This window comes from Stylophora pistillata, chromosome 9 (assembly GCF_964205215.1).
Source record: "Stylophora pistillata chromosome 9, jaStyPist1.2, whole genome shotgun sequence".
NCBI classification, from domain to species: domain Eukaryota; kingdom Metazoa; phylum Cnidaria; class Anthozoa; order Scleractinia; family Pocilloporidae; genus Stylophora; species Stylophora pistillata.
In genome coordinates, this window is record NC_142527.1 from 2,442,947 (window position 1) to 2,469,016 (window position 26,070).

Below are 26,070 nucleotides of genomic sequence, written 5' to 3' on the forward strand. Positions count from 1 at the left end.
TTTTTCCAATCCTAAAGAGCCATTTTCCTAGATTTAAATCAAAACAAAACCAAATGCATGATTTTGAGTCAACATAGTTCACAACGAAATCCGTCTGTTATCGCCACACCTCAGTCTCCTTCGGCACTTTGTTAAAATTTTATTTCACAGGCGTCACACCACGAGCTCCCTGATTGATACCTCGCTTTCTTTCTTCCCTCTATGTCCAAAATTTCGAAAAGGCTTACGGGAATTAAGTTTAATTAATTGGAATGTCGGTCGGAAAACGACGATGAGCAGCGACTATCTTGTGAATCTTGCTTTTCGAATTTCGATCGTTCGACGATGATGACAACGCTTTTTCAAATTTCTTTAGCACTATGTCTAGTCTTGTCGAGAAACATGCTCCTTTGAAAACCCTTTCAAAACGTAAGCTTAAGAAATTTTGTAAGCCGTGGATAACCAGTGGCCTCAAAAAACCATCAAAATGAAAAATTCTCTTTTTCAATCAGGGGATTTCGCACAATAGAAACTCTATCGAAACAAAATTTCCGCTCTGACAATTTTAATAACATAAAGACCTCTTGAAATGGTATAAAGGGGCCTTATCAATGCCAACAAGGAAAAATCTCAAGTCATCTCATCGATAAAACGCCTTAACGACAACAGTATAACAACTGATCCTCTTGAGATTTCAAACACTTTTAATGAATATTTCTCTTCTGTTGGCGAGAAACTAGCGTCGCGTGTACCACCCTCTTCTTGTAGTTTTACTGGCTTACTGTATTTTGCGAAACGAAACGAAACGAAATGAAACGAAACGAAACGAGTAAACCCGTACTGTATTTTGCAAAACCAGCTCTTCGAAGACTAGCGATATATAACTTATTTCTTCCGATTCGTAAACACAATTCGTAGATACAACTCGATGCAGTGATGATTTATAAATAAAGACTTTGAGCCAAATGGTCAGGAGTGCGCCGTTTCGCAAATTACAGATATGTAAATCTGTAATTTGCGAAACGACCTCTTTGAAGACTCTAATGATATGTAACTTATTTCTTCAGATTCTATAACACTTTTCGTGGATACAACTCGATGCAGTGATGAAGACTTTGAGCCAAAAGATCAGAAGTGCGTCGTTTCGCAAATTACAGATATGTAAATTTGTAATTTGCGAAACGAGCTCTTTGAAGACTCTAATGATATGTAACTTATTTCTTCCGATTCTATAACACTTTTCGTGGATACAACTCGATGCAGTGATGATTTTTTAATAAAGAAACCCTTTATTTTTATTAAAAAATCATCACTGCATCGAGTTGTAACTACGAAAAGTGTTATAAAATCGGAAGAAATAAGTTACATATCATTAGAGTCTTCAAAGAGCTCGTTTCGCAAATTACAGATTTACTTATCTGTAATTTGCGAAACGGCGCACTTCTTACCTTTTGGCTCAAACTCTATATTTACAAATCATCACTGCATCGAGTTGTATCTACGAAAAGTGTTATAGAATCGGAAGAAATAAGTTACATATCATTAGAGTCTTCAAAGAGCTCGTTTCGCAAATTACAGATTTACATATCTGTAATTTGCGAAACGGCGCACTTCTGACCATTTGGCTCAAAGTCTTTCTTTATAAATCATCACTGCATCGAGTTGTATCTACGAATTGTGTTTACAAATCGGAAGAAATAAGTTATATATCGCTAGAGTCTTCGAAGAGCTGGTTTCGCAAAATACAGTACGGGTTTACTCGTTTCGTTTCGTTTCATTTCGTTTCGTTTCGTTTCGCAAACTACAGTAAGCCGTTTTACTGAGTAATTGTCACCCAATAATAATCCTAATTCCTTCTTTTTTGATGCAGTCTCTCCAGTAGATAATGAACGAGAAATACTGTCTATTCCTCGAAACAAAACCTACGGTCTTTACTCTTGTCCAATCCATATTTTATCTGGTGCTAAACATATTATCTCTGGCCCTCTTTCTAATATTTTTAATATCTCTGTGCAAGAAGGTCAGTCTATCTATCCAAATTAAAGCAAGCGAAAGTTATTCCTGTCTACAAAAGTGACAACGTAACTGAACCCGGGAATTATCGGCCTATTTCGCTACTATCTATTTTTAATAGAATATTTGAAGAATTGATGTACCATCAACTTAAAACCTTTCTTGACAAAAATGATATCTTATTTAAATCCCAGTATGGCTTTCGTGAAAAGCACTCGACTCAACACGCTGTTAGTGACATTGTTAACATCATACAAAATAATATGGACTTAAAATTATTTACTTGCGGCATCTTCTTAGATCTAAAAAAAGCCTTTGATACCGTTAACCATTCAGACTAGGTTTACACTAGAGGAGAGTTTTCCGGATTCGTAAATGTTTCCGGATTCGTCAATTTTGGAGTATTCGGATTCGTAGGCGTTTACACTGAAAGGATATTCGGATTCCTGACCATTTACACACAACGACAACTCCGGGAACATTCGAAATGGAATGGTCACCAAGCCCAGTGTTGCTTCGTCGTTCGATCGACAAAGTGAAAATGTCTCCCCCAAAAGAGGCTAGAGTAGATCCAGATGCCACTGAAGCAAATTTGAGTTGGACAGATGCCAAGCAGTCTACGTCGTCGGCGATTAAGTGTGGCTGACGTTAAACTTCCTTGCAATAATAATTTGCGTTTCTTCAGAAATACTGCGGTACACATGATAAAATTTATCGCCTGAACCTGCAACAAGATTAGGCAACCGGAGACCGCCAGCAATGTTAGCACCAGATCCATTTTGGTTTCACCGCAAACTCAAAAGATTGCAGGTGGAAATAATATCCGGATTCGAGAAAAAAAGCGGTTACACGACAAAACTTTCCGGATTCAAAAGTTATCGGATTCAAAGTTCCCACTTTAAATTCCGGATTCAAAATCTCCGGAGACAAGGCCAAACCGGGAAGTTTTTATTTCGGATTCGTCCACTTTCGTGTAAACAGCAGAATGAATCCGGTACTAAAACGTTTCGGATTCATCATGAATCCGGAACAATTTCCTCTAGTGTAAACCTAGTCTCAATCTTACTAAAAAAACTTGATCATTATGGTATCAGGGGCATCATTAATGACTGGTTTTCCTCGTACCTTTTTGGTCGTACACAAGTGACTGAATTAGATTCTAATCTATCCAACATTAATAAGATCTCGTGTGGTGTCCCTCAAGGCTCTGTTCTTGGCCCATTGTTATTCTTATTTATATTAATGATTTTCATCACTCTTCTTCGAAATTTTCGTTTTGTCTTTATGCAGATGACACAAATTTGTTGTATGCCGATAAAAATCTCAAGACCCTTGAAGCAACGGTCAATAGCGAATTGGTCAAAGTTTCTGACTGGCTCAAGGCAAATAAATTAACTTTAAATGCTAAAAAATCTAACTTCGTCAGTTTTCGTCCTTAACAACGTAAACTGGACCTTACAGTCAATATTCAAATGTTTGATAATAGTATTCATTCTTTTACCTCTCTTGAATGTAAGGATCATATAAACTTAGGTGTCTTATTGGATAGTCATTTGAGTTGGAAATTTCACATTGACAATGTGGCACTAAAAATAAGTAGAATAATTGGAATTATTGCCCGCCTTCGGCATATCGTACCTTAAACTACTCTTATATGTGCACGATCCTTTGCAGTAAAGCACTATTTGAGCAATAGTGAAAATCAGACCTGAAAAAAATTTCAGGCCTGAAATTTTTTTTTCAGGTCTGATTTTCACTATTGCTCAAATAGTGCTTTACTGCGAAGGATCGTGCACATATACGTTTCATAACCGCAGTTCATACATATGTTTCATGTGTTTGTTAATTGTTGTTTGATTTATCATCTACGGGTTTATGTCGAATTAATTTGATGGCCTGCTCCCAGTTGGCTTGTTAGCTCAATGGGTAGAGCGCTGCACTAGTATCGCAGAGGTCAGTGGTTCGAGTCCCGTACAGGCCTGAAAATTTTTTTCAGGTCTGATTTTCACTATTGCTCAAATAGTGCTTTACTGCGAAGGATCGTGCACATATACGTTTCATAACCGCAGTTCATACATATGTTTCATGTGTTTGTTGTTGTTTGATTTATCATCTACGGGTTCATGTCGAATTAATTTGATGGCCTGCTCCCAGTTGGCTTGTTAGCTCAATTGGTAGAGCGCTGCACTAGTATCGCAGAGGTCAGTGGTTCGAGTCCCGTACGGGCCTGAAAATTTTTTTCAGGTCTGATTTTCACTATTGCTCAAATAGTGCTTTACTGCGAAGGATCGTGCACATATACGTTTCATAACCGCAGTTCATACATATGTTTCATGTGTTTGTTGTTGTTTAAACCACTCTATTAACTATTTATCGCTCTTTTATCCTCCCTTACCTATCCTATGGCGTGGCTGTTTGGGGCCAACCTGCTAAATCCCATTTACATAAAATCCTCGTCCTACAAAAACGTGTTCTTCGGCTGATATATTTTTCTGAACCCAGAGCACATGCGGTGCCTTTAATTATCTCCTCAAAAATCCTCCCCATAAATATGTTATGCGTTGAATCAGTTTCCTAAATTATGTTTGACGTCTCATGTCGAACTGTACCTACTAACATTAGTAATCTTTTCATTAAAGCTACTGAAAGGCATAATCACGATACGAGGTCCTCCTCTTTCGGCAATTTTTATATTAATCCATCGAGACTGAATCAAAACCAGGGCTCTTTTGCTAGCTTCGGAGCTAAACTTTGGAACTCCATTTGCGATGCTCTTCGTCAACTCCCGAAGAGAGCTTTCAAAAAACTCTTCAAGGACATGTTATTTTCGTTCCTAGAGGCTGAGGATTACTATGTTGAATCGCCCCTTCTATTTACAAAATTACTAATTATAAACTGGCTTTATAATTTATATTCTACATCGTAGTGTTACTGTTTTCTTATGTTTTAAATGATGCAGTTGTATATACGAGTTTTAAGTGGCTGTCTTTTTCTGGAAATGTTATTAATTCATGTTTAAGCTTTATTTGTACTCTATCACCACTGCTGTACCTCTAATTCTCGCCCGCCTCGACTAGCTCCTGCTATTTGCGGGCGTGAACTGTCTCCATGAACATGAAAGTGTAAATTAGATCAATAATAATTAGATTAATTTGTAATTTGTAATTTGCAATTTCTTATTAAGCTTTCTTCTTATTAAGCTTCAATAAACTTCTATATCTTATATGCATTAACCAAGTAAAGAAATGATATTTGGTATTTGGTAGTGATGCAAACAAACTGGAGTTTCTTCAGGCAAGTTCACAGCTCTTGCCAAACCAAGTGGTACGGGCTTAGAAGTGCCGTAAAAAGCTTCTTTACTCTTTCTTGTTTTACCGACGAACCAACATTTTGCCTGAACGGTCGAAAAAGTGATCAGAAAAAGCCAACACGACACTGTAAACGTTGCCGCTAATTGAGCCAGTTCGCAACCGAATTGAAACTTTGCACAAAAGACCGTTTGTCAGTGCGAGAACAATTTTTGTACAATTTGTACTCCCTCTCAATATTTTTAAATTCTTTTCTTCTTTTCAAAAATGAGAATTAAAACCTTATCTTTTTGACGGCTTCCTTATTTTTTAAACTTTTGTAACGGCTGTTCATTTCCCGCAAAATTTATTGCAGCCTCGATATGAACATGATACCTGACATGAGACCACAGTTTCGTAAACAGCCCCATTCCCACTCATTCCAAGAAACTCAGAAGAGTTCTCTATCTAAGTGGAGGGTGGGAACAGCAAACTTGAAGCTAGATTGCAGAACTGCACTTTTTTTTGCCTTTTTAAGCTAATGGAGGTCTGAGGTTAATGCACAACTGTCTGATTCCAGACACAGGTCGGTGTTTGATTCTTGACTTTGAGGTCTAACTTTAGTTAGTACTAGTGTCCACTTTTTTAGACACTAGTGTCCAAGTGTTCAATTTTAGAAACCAGTGTCCGATTTTGGACCCTTGTATCCACTTTCAAATACTCAGGTCCCATTTGGGACACTAATGTCTGATTTTTTTACTACGAATGTCCAATTTTAGACACTAGTGTCCAAGTGTTTGATTTTAGACACCAGAGTCCAATTTTGGACCCTTGTGTCCAATTTCAAACTCAAGTCTAATTTGGGACACTAATGTCCAATTTTTGGCATTAGTGTTCCATTCTACACACTAGTGTCCGATGTCAGATAGTGTTCAATTTTGGATAATAGAGCCCAATTTTTTGCATAGGAATCTGATTTTAGACACTTGTGTTTGACTTTGGACATGCCAGAATCCCACTTGAATCCCAAATAGTACATTGGTGTATGCTCATGAAGACACAATCCGTATTGCTTGAACTCAGAAATGAGGTTCCCCCTCGCTTTAATTGTTTCCAACCTTGAACACCCAGAGTGACTTACAACATAACTTGTTCCAGTCGCCCCAATTGCGACTGGAACAAGTAATGTTGAAAAAAATCACAGAAAGCCACGGAGCTGTCACAATTATTAAAGTTTTGCATCTGTTTGGTGGTGAGGATGACACAAGTTTTCAGAATCAAGGGTGAAGAAAAGAAAGAACAACTGCTGCAATCCCAGATAGAAGTTGACACCCAATTCAAAAAATTACTCTCATTCTACACAAAGACATTTAGTAACAAATCACAAAAAACCTGCAATAGTGCTTTTAGTTTTATTTTTCATGCCATCAAAGGGAATGCTGGATACATAATGCTGCTTTGAAAAGTACAAGTTTGTGAACAAAAACAGAAACAATTCCCTCACTTGGATTGGAAATTCTCTCTTCTATTTAATTCAAAGGCTTGAGTTGATAAGTCATTGGTTATAAATTAAGAAGCTAGAAAATGTCCAAACAATTACTCAGTAATCCAGTTTGCCACTGAAGAAGAAATTATCTTGGTAATAGAAAACAATAATTCAAAATATATAAAGCAAACTTCACATGCTACCTAACTTTCTGTTAGAGATCCTTACAATAAATTTTTAAACAATCACTGCGATGATAAAAAAAAATATAAGTCACCAAAGATCGTGAATGAAGGAACTTCTAAAAGAACATTCCTCATCATTACTGTTGTTTGACATAAAAAACAAATTTCCACCACTTGGAAAGTAATATATAGCTCAGCTGAATTCTTTTCCCCACGAAAAGCTACACACCATCTCTCATCTGAACATTGTTAATTGAATTGATCATTAATATATCAGTTAATTTGTTTAACACCTGTCATAATTAAGACAAAAGCAAAATTCTGAGTCACTCATGAGGACTTCAACCTTACACCTAGTCTTGCACTCAGGCCTTCCACCATGAAGCAGTTACAAAATGATCTGTTTACAAGATTGCCTTAAACCTTCCAATTTCACAATCAGCTGGACTCTTCATAATGAGACTTGGGGAGCAGATCTTGAAAAGTTTGATAGGGAGTAAGAGTGGGGTATTGGGTCAAAACTGATTCAGAAAAAAAAACAGCTTTTTTTCTCAGACTAGAACCTAAATAAGCTTAGAAATATTTCAAGATAACTAAATTTTAAATACTTTAACTTGAGTATTAATAATTATGTGATCATGCCATTTTGATTTCAGACAAGTACCTAATAGAAAAAAATCCCTTGGTCTCATGGGGTGGGGGGGTCTGGCCTCCTGACCTCTCCTCCCTGGATATGCCATGGGTTTGTTATGAACACTTAGCATGATTTAAAATCCTGGTCATGATTGTTTCAACATTACTCCCTTCCCACTTTCCCGAGTTGTTAACAAGAAAAGTGGATTGCACAATGCAAGACTTACAATTGAAAATGATCAAGGCATTTCCAGAACACTTGACTAGAATTGTAACACCTCAAATAATGAAATTTCAAGTTGAAAGTTTTGTTCAACCAACAAAAGTCTGTCAAATAATTGATCACACTATTATCAAAAGGAAACAGTATAATGCATTTCAGACTATCAGCAGATCTTATCCATGTTCTAAGACATCATTCTTGTCTAACCAGTTGGAACATGGATGGTAGGGCCTTTGGGATCATCAAAGCGATCCATTGTAGTCAAGCTGAACATGGCAAGCACAGCAATAAAGAGAATGATCAGAAGAACACCAGCTGTGATCAACCCCATGAGGATGGGGATGGTAAAGAATCCTGTACAGTCATAGGCATAGGAAAAGGTGCCATTCTTAACGTTAATTGGCTGAACCTGTAGGGAATAAAATGAAATGTTAGTTGACAAAAAGGCTTTCTATGTACATAAAAAAGTGACTTGCCTTTTCACAGTTGAACATTTACTACAAGGTGACTCTTTATCCACTGTTTTAATAATAATAATAATAATAATAATAAAAATAATAATTATTTAATATTTATATTGCGCAAATTAACATGCGGATATGATCAAATGCGCATCACAACACTTTTCGGGGGACTTTGGCCGGACTGCATCAGCAGTTTACAAACAATCGAAGGAAACTTATTTGAAGATGCCCCCTCTCCCCCAATTCCCAGTAAACAGGCCAGACTACATCACAGTAATCTCGTGAGTGGGTTCTTTAATGTCCACTGCTTAACCAAATTAACTAATTAATAGATGCAGGAGACGGGACCTACGGTTTATTTGTCCTTATCTGAAAAGACTAGAATGTCTATCCATTTCTTGATATTATAGAAAGGTAGTGCATTCTCCTCAGTTATTTTAAGACCTTGAGTGTTGGCCTGGCCGAGGCTCGAACCATCAACCTCAACCTCCCGCACAACAGTCCAGCGCTCTAACCAATTGAGCTAACCAGGAGGCTGTTTTCAGTGTGAATCAAGATTTGAAGTGTTGGCTTTTGTTGTATGAGGAAACTTAGGGAGCTCATTGATAACAACAAAACTGTCGCTATGGAATTTTTTAGTTTTACCATAATATTCCTTCCAGAAGCTTCCTTTGACCATACCAGAAGAAAACAAAGCAAATCAAGTGGTGACAAGCAAACTTAAAATTAACTCAGAGGATGGCAATTTCAAATGACAAAGTCTTGCAACAGAAATAAATTGGCTTGAGCATCAAAAAATTAAAAGATTACAGCAAAACCCTGTTGATGCTACCCCAGCAAGGCCACAAAAGTTAGGGGCACATAGATTGATGGCATTCCTACTCTAGGATCCTCCATGAAGGGTGTCTAACTTCCACTGGGCAAAAAGTGCTCATACCAAACTAAGAAGGTTATGATATTGTTCAATGTATGGCAATCCACATTTGGACTATGTTGAACGTTAACATTAACCTTACCTGAAAATGTTTGAAGCTAATTGTGCTCCCACTGCTTTCCATGGTCACATTGGTACAACTGTACGAGAATGCACTAGGAGCCATCAGTACTCCACTTGTATTGTATGTGAACTTGCCACTAAACTCTTGACTGCCATATGTACCATCAATTGTCAAGGTTGCATCAATGCATTTCCACTCAGATGCATTTGTAGTAAAAGCAAAGCTTAAAACAAAGTGAGACAATGTGACAGGATTTGAGGGTCAACGTCCTACAACTATAATCTGCAGATCATTTTGCTACCAGGAATGAGTTACAATTACAAGCTCCTGACAATTTATCGGGCTAAATTGTCAAACAGATAGTACCCCTGAATGAGAATTGTATAATACATCAAATAGGAGATATTGTTTGGATTTTAGAATTCTCAGGGCTAGTGTGTAGACAAAGACATTTAATGTCGTTGAATTGGACAATTATCTTTTAGGTATTAAGAATTGAATCTTTCATTCCCTAGATTGATTTGAAATCACAAGAACAATGTATGGATGTTGTTCTTACCTCAGGTCTAATGTTGGGAAATCTTCTATACCCTTGAAACTGATTGTAATACTGTTGACAGAAAGAATGACATTTTTTGTCAAAACAAACAAACTTACTATAAGGTAGAACTGAGCCCAAATGACTAAACTACACAGCAACACAAAATTTGCAAAATATTAATGGTATACAGACACACTGAACTTTGCAGAGACTGCAAAGAGTTTTACCTGTGCCCAAAAAAGAAAAAAAATACTTTCCATAGAACAAAGGTGCACAAAAAGACCAATAATACACTCAAAAAGTTATTACTTATCATACCTGTCACTTGTATTGGCACAATCCCCATGAACATCAAAAGATAAGTTGTCTGTAGCATTGCTGATAACCCCATACTTGGTATTATTCACTTGAATTTCAAATCCATTGAAGTACAGTAAAATGCACTTAGCATCAGCAAACAGACTCCCATTTATAAGACTATTATCCTTGGATACTTCAAGCACACCTCCAAAAGTTTCCACATCCGCAGCTCGTCGGAATCTGTCATGAGATTCCTCTTGCAATCGTTTCTCTGACAAAAGTCTTTCACGAATTACCTTGAAAGAAAGGATAAGACCATCATAACGTTGACACTGTCATGCTGTTGTTAATTTCAAAGTGTTTTAGAGCAGTTTTCAATTGAACAGTGAAGGTGATCCAAGATCCCTTTGGTTTTGCTTTGCTTTGCTCAGCGTGAAAACTCAACCATTCATATCCAAAACTAAAACCAATTGCACCTCAACTCTTTAAACCTAAGTAACATTATACATATTCTCCATACTGTTGGAAAAAGTTAAGGAATAAACTCTCTTAAGTTTTATTGAAATCTGATGACTACCTTGATATCACCGAAATTATGCACCAATTAACTTAATTCCCGTACAGGCCTGAAATTTTTTTTTTTTTTTTTTTTTTTTTTCAGGTCTGATTTTCACTATTGCTCAAATAGTGCTTTACTGTGAAGGATCGTTCACATATACGTCTCATAACTGCAGTTCATACATATGTTTCATATGTTTGTTGTTGTTTGATTTATCATCTACGGGTTTATGTCGAATTAATTTGATGGCCTGCTCCCAGTTGGCTTGTTAGCTCAATTGGTAGAGCGCTGCACCAGTATCGCAGAGGTCAGTGGTTCGAATCCCGTACAGGCCTGAAATTTTTTTCAGGTCTGATTTTCACTATTGCTCAAATAGTGCTTTACTGCGAAGGATCGTTCACATATACGTCTCATAACCGCAGTTCATACATATGTTTCATATGTTTGTTGTTGTTTGATTTATCATCTACGGGTTTATGTCGAATTAATTTGATGGCCTGCTCCCAGTTGGCTTGTTAGCTCAATTGGTAGAGCGCTGCACTAGTATTGCAGAGGTCAGTGGTTCGAATCCCGTACAGGCCTGAAATTTTTTTCAGGTCTGATTTTCACTATTGCTCAAATAGTGCTTTACTGCGAAGGATCGTTCACATATACGTAACTTAATTCAAGTTAGATAGCTCTGAAACACGACTTGACTTTTATTTTCTGTGTAATTCACATTTCCATTTCTGTATCTTAATAATATTTTTAACTGATACCATAATTTCATTTTATGACAGCTGGTACTGTTTGTAAAAATATCTTTCATCTTTTCCTTTCTATAAACTTGTGTCTCTTCCCCTGCCTCGATTATGTTCTTCTATATGCTGTTGGAAGCTACCATGAAATTATAATTTGTGAATTATTGAATAAAGTTTGTCGTTGTTATTGTTGTTGTTTTTCTCTATAAATTTCCTGAGAGGCTGACAGGGAGATTTTGTTTAAAAATCAAGAGCTTCCTTAGTTGGTGATCATTCTCTCTATTCTCCTGACCTTAATTTGTGATTTAGGTGTGATATTGCATGGAGAAATTAGATACCAGTCACGCTCAGGGGTCAAAAGAGTAATAGTCTACATTTTCCTGCTCTTCAGGCAGTTTGGTTGATGTTGTTGTTGTTGTTGTTGTTTTTTAGTTCTCATCGGGCTATCAAAGGTATTTTCACACTGGATTTTGTTACTCCAAGACATCTGTCCATTCCCAAGACTGATCGAAGACACTTTTCTAGTCCAGGGTTATTACTAATTTATTGCTAAATTTTTGTTAAAATAAGTCGAACCCATTGGTCTAATATCTAAACTACGGCATTTTGTACCCAAACACACTCTTATAAATATCTATAGATCTCTCGTTGGGCCTTATCTGAGCTATGGGCTAATAGTTTGGGGCCAGGTGTGTAAATCATATCTTGATAAGCTTCTAAAGCTGCAAAAACGAGCTCTACGTTTTATCTTTTTTTCTGATCGCAATCAGCATGCAATTCCTCTATTTTCCATTGCCGTTATTTTACCGCTACAATTTTCTTATTACGAACTTACAGCTAACCTGATGTTTGATATTAGACACAAAAACGCACCTAGAAGTATTTGAGACCTGTTTCAAGACATTTCTAATATTCACCCCTATAATACCCGATCCTCTCTGCTTCGCACAACTTCTACACACAAAGCTCTAGGCTCGCTATTCAATTGAACTCGTTTTCTAGAATTGGAACAAAATTTGGAACAAGATGCCTCTTACATTAAGGAATCTCTCAAAATGACTTAAAGAGAAAAATTAAAGAGTACTTTTCAATATTCTGTCTTTGGAAGACTCTTATCTCGACATATGAAACATCATTCAAAGGGTCAAATTTTCTTAAGGTTTTTAATGTATTTTTAGAAGAACAAGTATAGCCTTAATTGTACTATTTTTGTATTTTTGTAGTACCTTTGTTTTTATACCTACTCTTTTTATTTAACTTCCTGATTTCTGTAAACCTGTATACTTATTCTCTCTAATTAATTTCCTGATTTCTGTAAACTTGTATACCAACTTTTTTTCTTAGTTAAGACATGACCCACCTAGATTAGCTAGCTACCTGTGGGCATGTCCAATTTGTTAAAATAGTCATTAGTCATTAGAAATTAGAATAAATAAAGGTTGTTGTTGTTGTTGTCATACCTCATTTGGGGAGGCTACAGTCATAATACATGTGTATGGCAAATTAGTGGATGATATCTGACCATTTATTGCACCAATCAGTTTATCTGAGAAAAAGGAGGAGAAAAGTTCTCAATCTCAACATCCAACAGCTGTATTTCACCAAAAACTGAAAATGTAAAGAAATGTTGACTCACCATTCTGTGCAAATATCTCTGCAGGTTCACTAGGAATGACAGACAAACATAATAAGTTGAACAAATATTAAGTTCTTATTAACTGAGCGGGAGGTCTGTATGGGAGAATCTTGACCAAGGTCACCAGTACAGACTGAATGCAGTGAGGTCTGTACCGGCGACTGAGGTCAAGATTCTCCCATACAGACCAACCTAGCTCAGTTAATAAGATGTTTATTATATGGCTGTATCTCATATGCCAATTTTTTATATTCTTTGTACCTTTTTTTTCTAGACTGGTCTAGATGCTGGTCTAGATGGGAAAATCTAGACCACTTTCAATATTGATTTCAGCCAATCAAATTTGTGAATTCGGTAGTTCCCAGTCCTTGTGAGACACAGCCATATTATAACTACCTATAATAAATCTATGCATGTGGATGTATTTAATCACAAATGTACTCCTAGTATGTAATTGTTAACTGTAACGATCACAACAGTGTGTCACACTTAATCCTTCGATCCATGAGAGTGACTTGTTCCTAATTTCTCCTTGCAAATATCACCCCTGAATTACACAATAAACTCATGAGGATAAAGGAAATGATCACCAACTAAAGAAGTTCTAGATTGTTTAACAAATTCTTCTTGTCAGTACCTACATACTGATGTTAAAGTGTGATGAGTTAATTGCCGGGAAAAGTCAATAAACTCAGAGAAAAATGAACAATTTGTTGGATGAAGTCACCAAAGGTATAAAATTTTTTTTTTTTTGAGACAGATTCATGAATCGTGTCAAATCTTTATGAAGCGAGTTATCTGTAATAATGATATAGGAAACAGCAAGGTGTAGGAGAAGAGAATAACAATTAGAACAGTAAAAGGTTAAATGAGATAGACAAACCTTGAAGATGTTGGCATCAAATGAAAGATGAAAACATTGGTCTTTTCCTTATCCAGTGAAAATTCTGTAATATTAAACTTCCCAGTTTCTAATTGAGATAAGAAGTTAATTAGGAATCATCAGGGAAATCCTTAATAGAACAGATCCACCTATTCAATACAAACTGTTTCACCCACACTAAAGGACAAAGAGTCAATATTCATCAGGTTAGAATGAGAATGGTTCAAAGCCTAACTTCTTTTATCCCTTACTTTCATATTAAGTAACTAAGAAAGAATTTTTATTCATACAATTAACATCAATATAGTATCAGTCAGATAAGTGACAAGGATTGTTATATACTGTAATCAGGGCTTAACACTAACTTTTCAACTCACTAGCCAAGTGGCTAGTGACAACTCAGATGTTACAATATAATTTCAGTTTGTTTACTGGCCAAACTGGCTAGTGGAAATAAAAAACCACAAACCAAAACTGAATCTCTACTAGTGTGTGGCTAGTTGGCTACCGTTAATGTTGAGCCCTGGTTATTAAAATATTCCATGTGATTAGAATACTTTGTGCAAAGAACTCTCTTAATGACATGCCGTAAACTTGGAATCTGCATAAATTAAGTTTAAATAGTTTCATGTAATGTCTTTTGTGTTTACCTATTTATACAGCTTATTCATTTTTGTATAACACTCTTGTACTTGTATATGTCGAAATAAGGTTATAAAACCTTAAAGTCTTCATTGGTAAAACATTGTCTCTACTTTACAACAAGAATAGAGAAATATATCAATTAGGGGATTATTAGTTGATCCTAAACCAAATTCTCTGATTTGACATAACAAGACTTGTATAGCAGACAGAAAGAAGAATATTATTACTACATAATTATCGAGATCTTGGTAGTGATAAGGCTAATAAACATTTCATCACCTACAATCATACTGTGATGGCTAGAAATCAAACTTAACTTGCCAGAAAAAGAGGGAACAGCATCTAACAGGTAATTTGTTAAAGTGAATTATAACATTGTTTAAGACAAAATGTTTATCCCACTTTAACTCAAGACCATGGGCACTTCATAATAAAAAGTTAAAGCTTTCTATATTATACCTGAATACATGTTACAAAATCAACAACCTTTACTGCAAATTAAATTTTAGCCTGCAAAATCTTTTAATGCCCAAGCACAACCAAAATGGTTACAGCTTACAATTCAGCTCAGTGTTCATGTTTTTCACTTCAAAAGTCAAATATTCACTTAATGTCATACCATGATGATCTATCTTTAATCATTGGTATGGTAACACAAGACAAGAAGTCTGAAATGAGAGAAAATAAATGAAAACATGGGGAGACACATTCTAACCCAACCAGTTTACCTTCTGGGTTGAACTCCTTTACCAAACCATTGGCCATTTCTCTGATTAGCTGAATCAATTCATTGTTCTTCCCACTTGAAGAGGAAAGATCGACTGATGGTAGGACAGCTGATGAGTTGGCAGCTTCCATGGCAACCTTAAGGTTGGAAAACACTGTGCCTTGGTTTTCAGCACTGTATGCATCGCCATAGTGACTAAGATCGTCTATACTCAACTAGAAATAATGTAAACAAATGAATAGAAAATTATGCACATACATGCTCACAGTTTTGCAGCTTGGTTTTCATAAAATAATGCAACAACAGAAAAATTATGTAAAAATGCATGTTATAGGAAATCATTCCACCACTATGCCATTTAACCATATGAGGGTAACCAAATGTGCAAAATATGCCACAGTATTATACCATAGATCAGGGCAAACATACAAATCGCAGGCAGAGCAACAAAATGGCCCTGTTGAAGGACCCAAACTTTAATCATTTATTAGGCTTTTTTTGTGGAGGAAAACTTTGCAGTGCATCAGCATTTTTTGTCAGTCACAAAGAACACCTAAAATGCTTTTGTTTGAATGTGCTGTTTTCATTTTTCATGCACACCTTATGCAATTGATATGAGGACAGATAAGGCCATAGGAAGCATTTCTAATGCTGAAAATTTTTTTGTTAGTCACAAAGAACACTTAAAATTGTTTCGTTAGAATATGTTGTTTTCATTTTTTGTGCATACCTTATGCAATTGATAAGATGAACCAATAAGGCCACAGGAAGTATTTCGAACACTTAAGAGCGACTTTGTAAATTGACCAAGTGAAAACCGAAAAATGTGGCACATGGTCAAAAAATTGAAAACCTTCATATTTCAGTCAGAGACACCTAATAGTTAACATAGAAACGTGGCAAGGTTTTTTTTTTTTCCCAGACTTGCCTCTTTATCCTAGAAAGACTCACAAAAACTGAAATGAGCATTGGTAGCCGTAAAATGACCGAAATCAGCGCCCCCAGTAGAGGCAAATGAACTTTGCTCATGAAAAGTGCAAAAGAAAGCAAACTCGTATCAATTTTATGAATTTGTTTAGGAAGAATCGAGGTATGGTTTAAGTCTAAAACAGGACCATTTCATTTAATTTGGAGCTCACAGAACACTTTTGAAAATTACCAATATTTCAAAATCCAAATATCGCCTTTCGTAGCAAATTTTCAATTATCATTTTCCCTTTGCGGTAGAACTCTGAATCGGCTCAAGTTACGCTCATGATAAGTTGAAATAGTGTTGTTTTCGAGGATTAAAAATTAGTTTGAGCATTTCATTTCTGTTCGGAAAAACCAGGCTAAACTTTGTGAAAATCGCAACATCAGCATTTACGCAGTAAATGGTTTGAACCCGGGGGTAACATGTGAAGGTGTAGTCTGATCGTCCGGGTAAGTGTAGTCCTGAGAAGGACTGTTGTCGGTGGCAGTGACTGACGTTTCGACAACCTGTGCGGAAGTCATCATCAGAGTCAAGTGAGTGATTGTTGTCAGTAGAATGTTCTTATTCCAGTTCGTGTGAAATGATCGGTTGGTTTTGCCGTGATGGTATTGGCTGTAAGACTCAAGTGACGTAAGTCGTTCGTGATTGGTCTGTTTCGGTCTGTCGGTAAAGCTAGGTTGTTCTTTTTCGGTCGTTTGTGATGTTTATGTCGTGAATGAGTCGTTTGTATGGGGCGGGTAGTTGTTGACATCTGTTTAGGGGAGTCTGTTCTAAGTTAGTAAACCAGCTTTCCAGAGTCAGTCGTTGAAAATAGTCAGTGCTGTAGGTTAGGCATTGCGCAGAGTCCCAGTCAATGTTGTGGTTGGTAAGTCGATGGTGTTCAGCAATGTGATTGCTGACATCACCTTTCCTCGTCGCCCGTCTGTGTTCAGTCAGTCTTGTTGTGAGGTTTCTGCCAGTCTCACCGATCAATTGTTCCGACTGCCAAGCCTCCTACATCGGTGAGACTGGCAGAAACCTCACAACAAGACTGACTGAACACAGACGGGCGACGAGGAAAGGTGATGTCAGCAATCACATTGCTGAACACCATCGACTTACCAACCACAACATTGACTGGGACTCTGCGCAATGCCTAACCTACAGCACTGACTATTTTCAACGACTGACTCTGGAAAGCTGGTTTACTAACTTAGAACAGACTCCCCTAAACAGATGTCAACAACTACCCGCCCCATACAAACGACTCATTCACGACATAAACATCACAAACGACCGAAAAAGAACAACCTAGCTTTACCGACAGACCGAAACAGACCAATCACGAACGACTTCCGTCACTTGAGTCTTACAGCCAATAACATCACGGCAAAACCAACCGATCATTTCACACGAACTGGAATAAGAACATTCTACTGACAACAATCACTCACTTGACTCTGATGATGACTTCCGCACAGGTTGTCGAAACGTCAGTCACCGCCACCGACAACAGTCCTTCTCAGGACTACACTCACCCGGACGATCAGACTACACCTTCACATCAGCATTTACGTCACCACATAATCTAATTGGGCACCCTATGGTTAACTCCGAAATTCCAAGCACATTTTAGCAATTAGTAGCATGTTTGATCAGGAAATCAATACAATAAGCTAGCCTAGCATAGCTTATGATGACATAATGGTTGTTATCCCTCTTTCGTTTTAAATTCTCGTCCATTTCCCACGGAAAAATTGTTTACAATATCACACTCCATAAGCTAGCGGAGGCCTATGTTCACTATAACAGGGCTCGAAATTAAAAAAAATTCCAAGTTGCCTTTTGGCGACTATCAGAGAAAAAATGGTCGCCAAGTGCAAAAATGCAGTTGCCAGATAGTACAAGAACAGAAATCAGATTAGAGCCTTATTCAATTGGCGTTGTTGTTCAGCTTCTGGTGGATTGTGGCTGTGATTGTGGGGTAGACCAAAATACTCGATCTTGAATGACTTAAAACATGAAAACACAAAAGAAGAAACTCTGAAAGACTTTTGCATGACAATCTTACCTTAAGCAGTAAGCAAAAAAAGTAATAAGAACATTTCAGGGCTACTGTAGCAAGGAAAATATGTCACATCGCATGCAAGAAATCATATGATACAAAGGCATCAAACATTTATCAAACATGGCGGATAGGCATTTAGTACCAGACCTCCTGTTCTCAACGGATTAATTTTAAATTCAGACGCTTTTCAAAAAAATATTGCGCCCGCGATCACCATGAAGAAGCCACTGTAATATGTAGTCTCAGAAGACGCAATTTGAAAGCCATTTTAAGTTTTAGCTTAAAGGTAAACAGACTTGATTTGCATTTCCTACGGCAGAAAAGCAGAAATGCAGAAACGAGACTTAAGAAATTTTTCTCATCTACAATCTTTTATTTATCAGAGGAAGTTAGTTTAGTCTCCAAAGTGGCGACTAAACTCAAACTTTTAGTTGCCAAGTTAAAAGTTTTAGTCGCATTGGCGACCATATCGGTCGCAATTTCGAGCCCTGTATAAGGTGTCTCTGACTGAAATATAAGGATAGTCATTTTTCAGTCGAAAAAAAAGTCGCTCTTAAGGCAAAAAAAGGGAAAAATGAAAGAATAGTGGATTAATATATTCCTTAATTGATGGTTTAACATATATGTGGACATTTGCTCAAGGCTCACAAAATATCCACATCCTCGTGTATCACATGTCAAACAGTGTAATAAGGTGTAGAATGTATATATTTTCCACCAGTGAAAAAAAAAAAGCTCATAGGCAGGTCAGGTAAAGAGGATGGCAGGAGATTTCTAAACCAACAAAAGAGGACAGTAAAGCTGAATCACTACTGCTGCGCACTACTTTTGACACTCAGTTCAAACTTATCCTATCATGACACTATGTTTGATGATCCACTTACCCTATCCTGTAGATAGACACAAATGATTTGCGGGGTGTTGAATAGTTTCTTAAGATACTTGTCTTGAAAATCACTCTGCTTTACTGTGTGCCCTGCCAGTACCGGTGAAGAACTAAGAACTTCACTGTGGGGCGAGAAGACAACAAAGACAAAAATCTTGAAACTGCTTTGAAACCATTCAACTTTAAAATAAAGCTTTTTGATCAGAACAGTCTCAAGGTTTACACCAAACCTGCCCATCAAGGGCTTCTATCATCACAGCCCTCTAAGCCGCAACCATTTTGGAAGAATTTAAGACAGACAATTTAATTTATATTTGCCGCACTGAGTCTGCCTTAAAACCCAAAGTGCAAGCAGGCAATAAAAGGTCTGCAAGCAGGCTATAAGAGGTTCCAATTTCAAGACCTACCTTCTGCAGTCAAACATCAGTGGTATTGATGATGTAAAGTTCAAGTTAGACAACCACTGGTGTACAATGCTTTTAAAGCTTTTCCTTTTATAAAGCTTTGCCACAAAAACATAATTTCATACAATGTCTCATTTTATAGTCGCCAAATCAAAAATTTGAAAAAGTTGTGTTGTTAAGCCCTGCATAACCAATATGGCTCTACAATCATTAGGAAAATCATGTGGACATAGGCTAGAGGAAGAAGGTTTTTAATGCTGCAAGATTTATCTAATGCATTATGTAAATGCAAACAAGGTGGAAGGTCATTAAATAGACCTGCCTGTCTCAATTTAATCTTATTTTATATTTTAGATTCTATATTTTAATATCTTGATGCAGTTACTCGTTGTGATTTCTCATCACAAATTAATCGCCTTTTTAATTGACAGGAAATTTCTACATTCATAGTTATGATCTACATAATGTAATTTTGAATTTCAAAATTAGTTTTGGCATATCACTCCGAAACAAGTTAAAGAAATAACTCAATAAAGTTTCCTCGTACCATAACCATCTCAAAGGTTATGACGTACATCACACCTTACCCAAAATATTTCTTTTTGATCCAAACATCTGTCTATTCTGCCAAAAGCTGAAAAGTTGGCGTTTTATTTTCCAAATTAAAGAAATTCGATCGAAAAGCCCCTCTAATTTTTCAATAGATACAGTGCTATTTGTAAAAATTACGAGTTAATCACTTACCCATCTTTAGACCATATAAAAACGGGTACTGGGAAGGAAGATTCGGCACATAAAAATCCTAAAAACGAAATAAAAACACTCCGCAGCAAGAGAGAGGACAAAGCCGCCATCTTGCCAGTCTCACTGAAGGCACGTGATTTTATTAGCTCATCGCGCTTCCGCTGACCAATATTTTGATTTTTGTATTTGTATTTTTTTTTTTTTTAGGGTGGGTGGGTGGTGTAAAAATTTTGATTGATGTGTACAGGAAAGTTTTTCTTCGGAAACGAGATGAATAAAAAAATAAAAAAAAAAAAAGAAGCTATTCCTCTATTCTTTTATTCAATTGGTGGCCTGTTTTTACGTTAGCGCAATTCTTGACTAATCCGAAAAGTCTAAACATTTGGAGGGCTGTTTTTCCGTGAGTATATTATATATTATTAAAAACTGGATCATTGGATAATGCAATTCAAGACTTTTCATTGGCTTAGCCATTATGGTATATGAGCCAATATACCATAAACTACGATATGGTAAGCGTACGCGTAAGCTTAAAATTAAAAGGGAGCTAAAAATTTAATAAAAATTAATAATTTAATGCAGTGTTTTTAATAAAACAATTATTCCACTCGCGTTTGTTGGATATGAGATGATTATAGCCAACTCGGCGCTACGCGCCTCGTTGGCTATCTATCATCTCATATCCAACGCGCGCTCGTGGAATAATTGTTAATTAGGGTTATGTAGACAGGGCTAAATAACGTATACGCATGCGCTAGGTTTTGCCGCGGAAACATGGATTTTGAGTCGTTGGGATGGTTGATTTCCTATTCTGTTGCTTCGATGCGTCGGTTTCCTTGCCGCTTTTCTTTTACAGAACAACCTCCAAAAACTTGGTGCACCCCCTAAAATTTTTCAAAATTAGTTTTCTCCTTAAAACCTTTGGAAATAAGAAAGTGCCTTCGACGAAAACAGAGCTCCTCGGTTTTAAAAGTCAGCCCTTATTATTTTCCGCTAATTTCGCTTAATTTGAGACCTAGGACACTTGAGCCCGCGTTGTTGACCGCACACCCTGGGACGTAGCATTTCATTATTCAGCTCTGTCAGTTATGTACCTATTGTAGGATTAGAACAATGGCAGTGACTGAGCAACTAAGCACCCACCCCTCCCCTATCCCAACATAAACTCTAACTTATTATCAGTTGGTGGCTGTCGTTGGACTAGGGGAGGGGTAGTTGTGCAGCTGCTCTTTCCCTGCTCCGCAGGACTTAATTATACCACGTACGATGTTATGTCCATGGACGCATTTCAATCTGTCTGAGAGTGTGGTCTACTGAAACACCCTCCGTCCGTTTTACGGTAGGATACATTTCTTTTTCGTAACACACCATTGCTGGCCAGCTTAAAGGTTAAAGCAAATTTCATGAATTTTGAAACATCGTTAGAATTCCCTATAGCTTTCATACGTTAGTTTTCATCGGAATGTCCATTATGGCCTGAGATTGTATATCAGATCGCATCAAGAAAAATGATTAGTTCTTCTTAACTACTGCTACTGATTGACATTAAAAACTCACGCTACCATCTCTATTAATCAAGTTCTCAATGGAAACCAATCGCAAAATGGTTATTTTCGTTTACCCGCGCTTCAGTCAATTTCCTGTATTATCAATTTGAGTTCTCATTGGCTGCTTGTGAAGTTTTCCTTTGTTCTGATTGACTGTTGGATTTGGTTTCATGATACTCGCTTTAACCTTTTAACTCCCCAAAGTGATTAACATGTAACTTCTCCCTTTAATATCCATGCATTATCCAGCAAACAGGTAATAAGAATACCCAAACTTATCTGATAGAAGTTATTGCTTTGATCTAACATCAGATTCTCATAACTTATTAACAAGGAAATGTTTAACAACTAGAGGGGAGAATTAAAAATCAGATCTTAGGCGTTAAAACGTTAAAATGCACTTCAAGTCAAATTTCAGAGCTAAACAACGAGTCGAGATTACGACTTCTCCGACGCACTCCACATCTAGGAACTGCGGAAAAATATTTCGGTCGGGATCCCTCTGAAAATTTTTTAAAAATTAACAAATTTAAGGACGCCAGAAAAAAGATTTTACTTAAAAAGAATCAGAAAAATTTATAATCGGAGAAAATGTATTTTAAAGAAACAGCGACTATAAGCATCTGATCTGAAAAAATTTATTTTTTTCCCATAAAAGAAAACTCCAAACATTCATTAACTGAAGCCCGGCCTAACATGTCAGTATGGCGTAAAAATGTGGCGCACTCGAGCATTTGGGTCGCAAATGCGTTCCAAATTCATTGCTTGCCAAAGCAAACGCGACGCTTCCCGCCTTAAAATGGCGGCTTCACTAGCAGCTTTTCTTCGGTACTCCATTTCTGCCTCTAAGTTTTCTGCAGCCATAAATGCGTCTGATAAATCAAACGAATTCTCTTCTTGGGACTTCTTACGTTCTAATTCCTGATAATAACGCAGTTTTACCGCTAAAGGTCTTTCATCTGCAGTTGGATCGTGTGAGCTGCACTGAAAATTTTGTGGAGGTGGACTTTGCCTTTGTCTATGTTTTCCAGGTGGGAGCATGTAATCGAACCATGCACTGTGATTCTGACTAACAGCCTCAGTACTTCGAATTCCTTCCAATTTTTCCGGTTTTTCTTGACGAGACTCACTTTTGGCCAAATCTTTGAACCCCATTGACTTGGAGGGTTTTGCTTCCTTCATCTGCGGTTCAGACGCGGTTGAAACGCGCTTTTGCCGTATTGGACGTCTCTGGTTTCTTCTAAACGCGTCAGTGCGCGTCAAACTTGAAGCTGATTCTGAACGTACTAGTGATTTTTCCTTCGTGTTCTTTTTCTTTGACAAATCTACCCTTGAGATTGAAAGACTAGCTTCTTCAGCTAAATGAGGAATGTGATATCCCTCGGAATCTGCTTCGCTCATTGACCCCATGTCGTAAAGCGAATCACTACGAGTCTTGAGTTCCTTATCATATCCGTTTCTTGTTGGTACATCAGGTGTTGTTGCCTTACGCTCAACTTCATTTTCAGCGACGTGAAATTTTTCCCCTTGTAACAGCTTTTTCCATAGATCTGCTGCAAAATTAGCCATTTTACGTTCACTTCTTGCCTTTTCGAAATCGCTGAGGCGAAAACTCTGGCTTTTTGTTTTCCCTTCTTGTTGCTGAGGGAGTTTTTCAGACACTTTTCGCTGAGGCAATCTATCAACTGACTCCATTCGCTCGTGGATTTCGTCGTATCTTTGAGAAGCTACACTCGCAGGAACATCTGGTAGTTTTCGACTTTGTTCAAGCTGTAGGTGCCTAAGCTGTTCAACTGATAATTGCATGTCTATATTCCCTCTAGAACTTATTCTCCTCTCGGAGTTATACTTTTCATTTCGATAATGAATTCCGGGTGATATTTTCCACCTTTCGCTTTCCTCTGTTGGCGTGGCGCGTGCAACCGAAGCATTGCGACGTAAAATGCTCAGCTCTTGTTCCAGTTCAGCTCTCTCTTCCAAAGCGCACGACAAGCGCTTAGAATATTCATTCAACTTCCTGTTTTCTAGCTCTACTGAGTTACATAAACTGTCCATGGAAATTACACTGTCAGCCTTACTTAATTTAGGCCTTTCTCGATGCGGTAGTTCTTGAGACTCGTTTTCAACCCTAACCATTGATGGATTTTGCAAAAACACTTCATCTTTAGGCCTTTCTCCAAAAGTCAGTTCTTGATGTCTGTTTTCAGCTCCAGCCATTGGAAGATTTTGATAAAACACTTCTTCTACACCAGCATCGACTTTATCAGAAGGCAGCTGGCTCGAGCTTGAAACCCGGCGAAGCCGCATCGAGTTGAAACAAGCCCTTCGTCTTAAATCTTCATCAGCGCTTGAATGTCGCGTATGTGAGCCTTTTTCTTTCTGCGCAACGCTTTCATGCGAAGGGTTTGTGGTATCATCCGACACAGATGTCCTCCCGGCATAGCTATGTCGCCTTTTATCGTATGTCGTCAACTTTCGTGTTTTGTTTTCGCTTGATGCCTGATGAACTTGAGTACTGTCTTTGACGCTTGTGTTTGTTTGCTCAGCATCGATCTCGAAACCTTCGTTTTCCAAGCCCACGTTTCTGCCAGACTCTTTTTTCTTAATGATCTTTTTGCCTTTGTGTTTCTGAAGGGGCAAGCCATTTTCTATTCCTTCAGACTGATAACCTGATTCTAAACCGTTCGTGAACTTTCCAGCATCTCGTAAAAGATTTTCTGTTGATGACATTGTGAATATTACAGTGAAACAAGACTTTTCTTCATCATGTCGTTGAACGGCTGCAAAAAAAGGAGCTGGTTATCAAAAATCATTTTTTTCGCTCAACAATTATCTCATAAATTATTTAAAAAAACATAAAACTACAGCTTAGTTTTGCCAAAACGTGCGGTTAATCCACCTACCGGTACCTGCTGTCTCTATCGAAATCAGCTATTCGGTATTTTACGGTTCAACAGTGCATACCTGCCAAAATTATGAATACATCACATATTATTTGCTATGAAATCAAAGCAAATCAGCCAATTAAAACAGTAGATCTTTTTCGGAGAGCCATTTCAATGCTAGCATGTGACGCAAGTGCCAGACCACATTGTTCGACAAATGATAATCCAAAAAGAAATTTTAAGGAAAATTCGAATGTTTCTTTTTTACCACCTGTTAACCTGGGTAAATAACGCCTTGAAGCGACTAAAATTAAAACTGAAACTGAAGGTTGTCTTTGTATTAAGTCAGGAAAAGTGTAGCTATCTTTTCGAAACCCGAAATCATTGAGTGGTTTCATGCTCAGAAACCTTTCCTGTACATGAAAATCCTCTTTAGGCATATCGTAGAGTGTGGCCATGAAAATCGACGAACACATCCAAACGAAAGACGTCTTTCTTAAAAAGAAGAAAAATTAAAAAAAAAAAAGAAAAAAAGAGAATTCAGTTTATAAGTAACTGGACATAGCCGTAAATCTCTCTCCCGTCAGCTTTTGTAATCGTTACGGTGGCCAATTTACCATTTCAAATTTGTTGACGTATCCAAATTAATCCTCTCCCGAAGAGACTTGCCTTCTCTCTCTAAATGAGAATCTGTAGGACGCGGGCGAACGAAGCGAACTGGGAACTGGATCAAAAGAAGACGGTCGCCTTTTCACTCATTTCCCATGATCCCTCAGGGATGATGTGAAATGACCAGGATGAACGAAAGAATACGACGTATGGGCAACGCTTGATGTTATGTTTGGACGCGAATGAGAAAAAACTGGGCCAAAAACAGAGTCGAGGCTTGCGGTCATCTCTCTCTATAAAATAAGTAAAAAGGGAAACACACTTTTTATTGAAATGTGTTCGACTTGTTTTATTTGGCTTTACTTTTCTTTAAATAAGTTCATATCAAAGTTTTTCAAGTTGTTAAAAGGCTGATAGTTTCGAAAGAAACTGTTTGGGGCTGCGTCGGTGGGGGTAACGAAATAATATGGATATATCAACAAAGTTGAAATGGTAAATTAGCCACCGTAATGATTACAAAAGCTGACGTTTCGAGCGTTAGCCCTTCGTCGGAGCGACGACGAAGGGCTAACGCTCGAAACGTCAGGTTTTGTAATCATTACGGTGGCTAATTTACCATTTCAACTTTGTTGATATATCCATATTTTTTCAAGTTGTGCATAGGATTTATTGAAAA

The 26,070-nt window shown here is 37.3% G+C and overlaps 2 protein-coding genes across 2 annotated transcripts; both read right to left on the reverse strand.

Moving 5' to 3' along the window:
- Positions 1–6,675: 6,675 nt before the first annotated feature.
- Positions 6,676–20,502, reverse strand: LOC111328001 (V-type proton ATPase subunit S1). The gene is made up of 10 exons (XM_088733305.1): positions 20,354–20,502; positions 19,204–19,327; positions 15,301–15,514; positions 13,928–14,015; positions 13,045–13,073; positions 12,869–12,954; positions 10,128–10,405; positions 9,828–9,878; positions 9,287–9,491; positions 6,676–8,215 (listed from the first exon to the last, which is right to left on the reverse strand). Exons 1-10 carry the CDS (start codon positions 20,461–20,463, stop codon positions 8,009–8,011), a joined length of 1,392 nt encoding a protein of 463 aa, XP_088589431.1. The 5' UTR covers positions 20,464–20,502; the 3' UTR covers positions 6,676–8,008.
- A 2,020-nt stretch (positions 20,503–22,522) lies between these two features.
- Positions 22,523–25,005, reverse strand: LOC111327405 (uncharacterized). The gene is made up of 2 exons (XM_088734076.1): positions 24,804–25,005; positions 22,523–24,680 (listed from the first exon to the last, which is right to left on the reverse strand). Exon 2 carries the CDS (start codon positions 24,628–24,630, stop codon positions 22,600–22,602), a length of 2,031 nt encoding a protein of 676 aa, XP_088590202.1. The 5' UTR covers positions 24,631–24,680; positions 24,804–25,005; the 3' UTR covers positions 22,523–22,599.
- Between the last annotated feature and the right edge of the window lie 1,065 nt (positions 25,006–26,070).

Excerpts from the sequence above, each read along its gene's own strand:
- LOC111328001 (XM_088733305.1), bottom strand. The coding sequence starts at position 20,463 with ATGGCGGCTTTGTCCTCTCTCTTGCTGCGGAGTGTTTTTATTTCGTTT. Across the intron at positions 10,406-12,868 it reads CTGTAGCCTCCCCAAATGAG|GTAATTCGTGAAAGACTTTT; the intron begins GTATGACAACAA and ends CTTTCTTTCAAG. Across the intron at positions 9,492-9,827 it reads TTCCCAACATTAGACCTGAG|CTTTGCTTTTACTACAAATG; the intron begins GTAAGAACAACA and ends CTTTGTTTTAAG.
- LOC111327405 (XM_088734076.1), bottom strand. The coding sequence starts at position 24,630 with ATGTCATCAACAGAAAATCTTTTACGAGATGCTGGAAAGTTCACGAAC.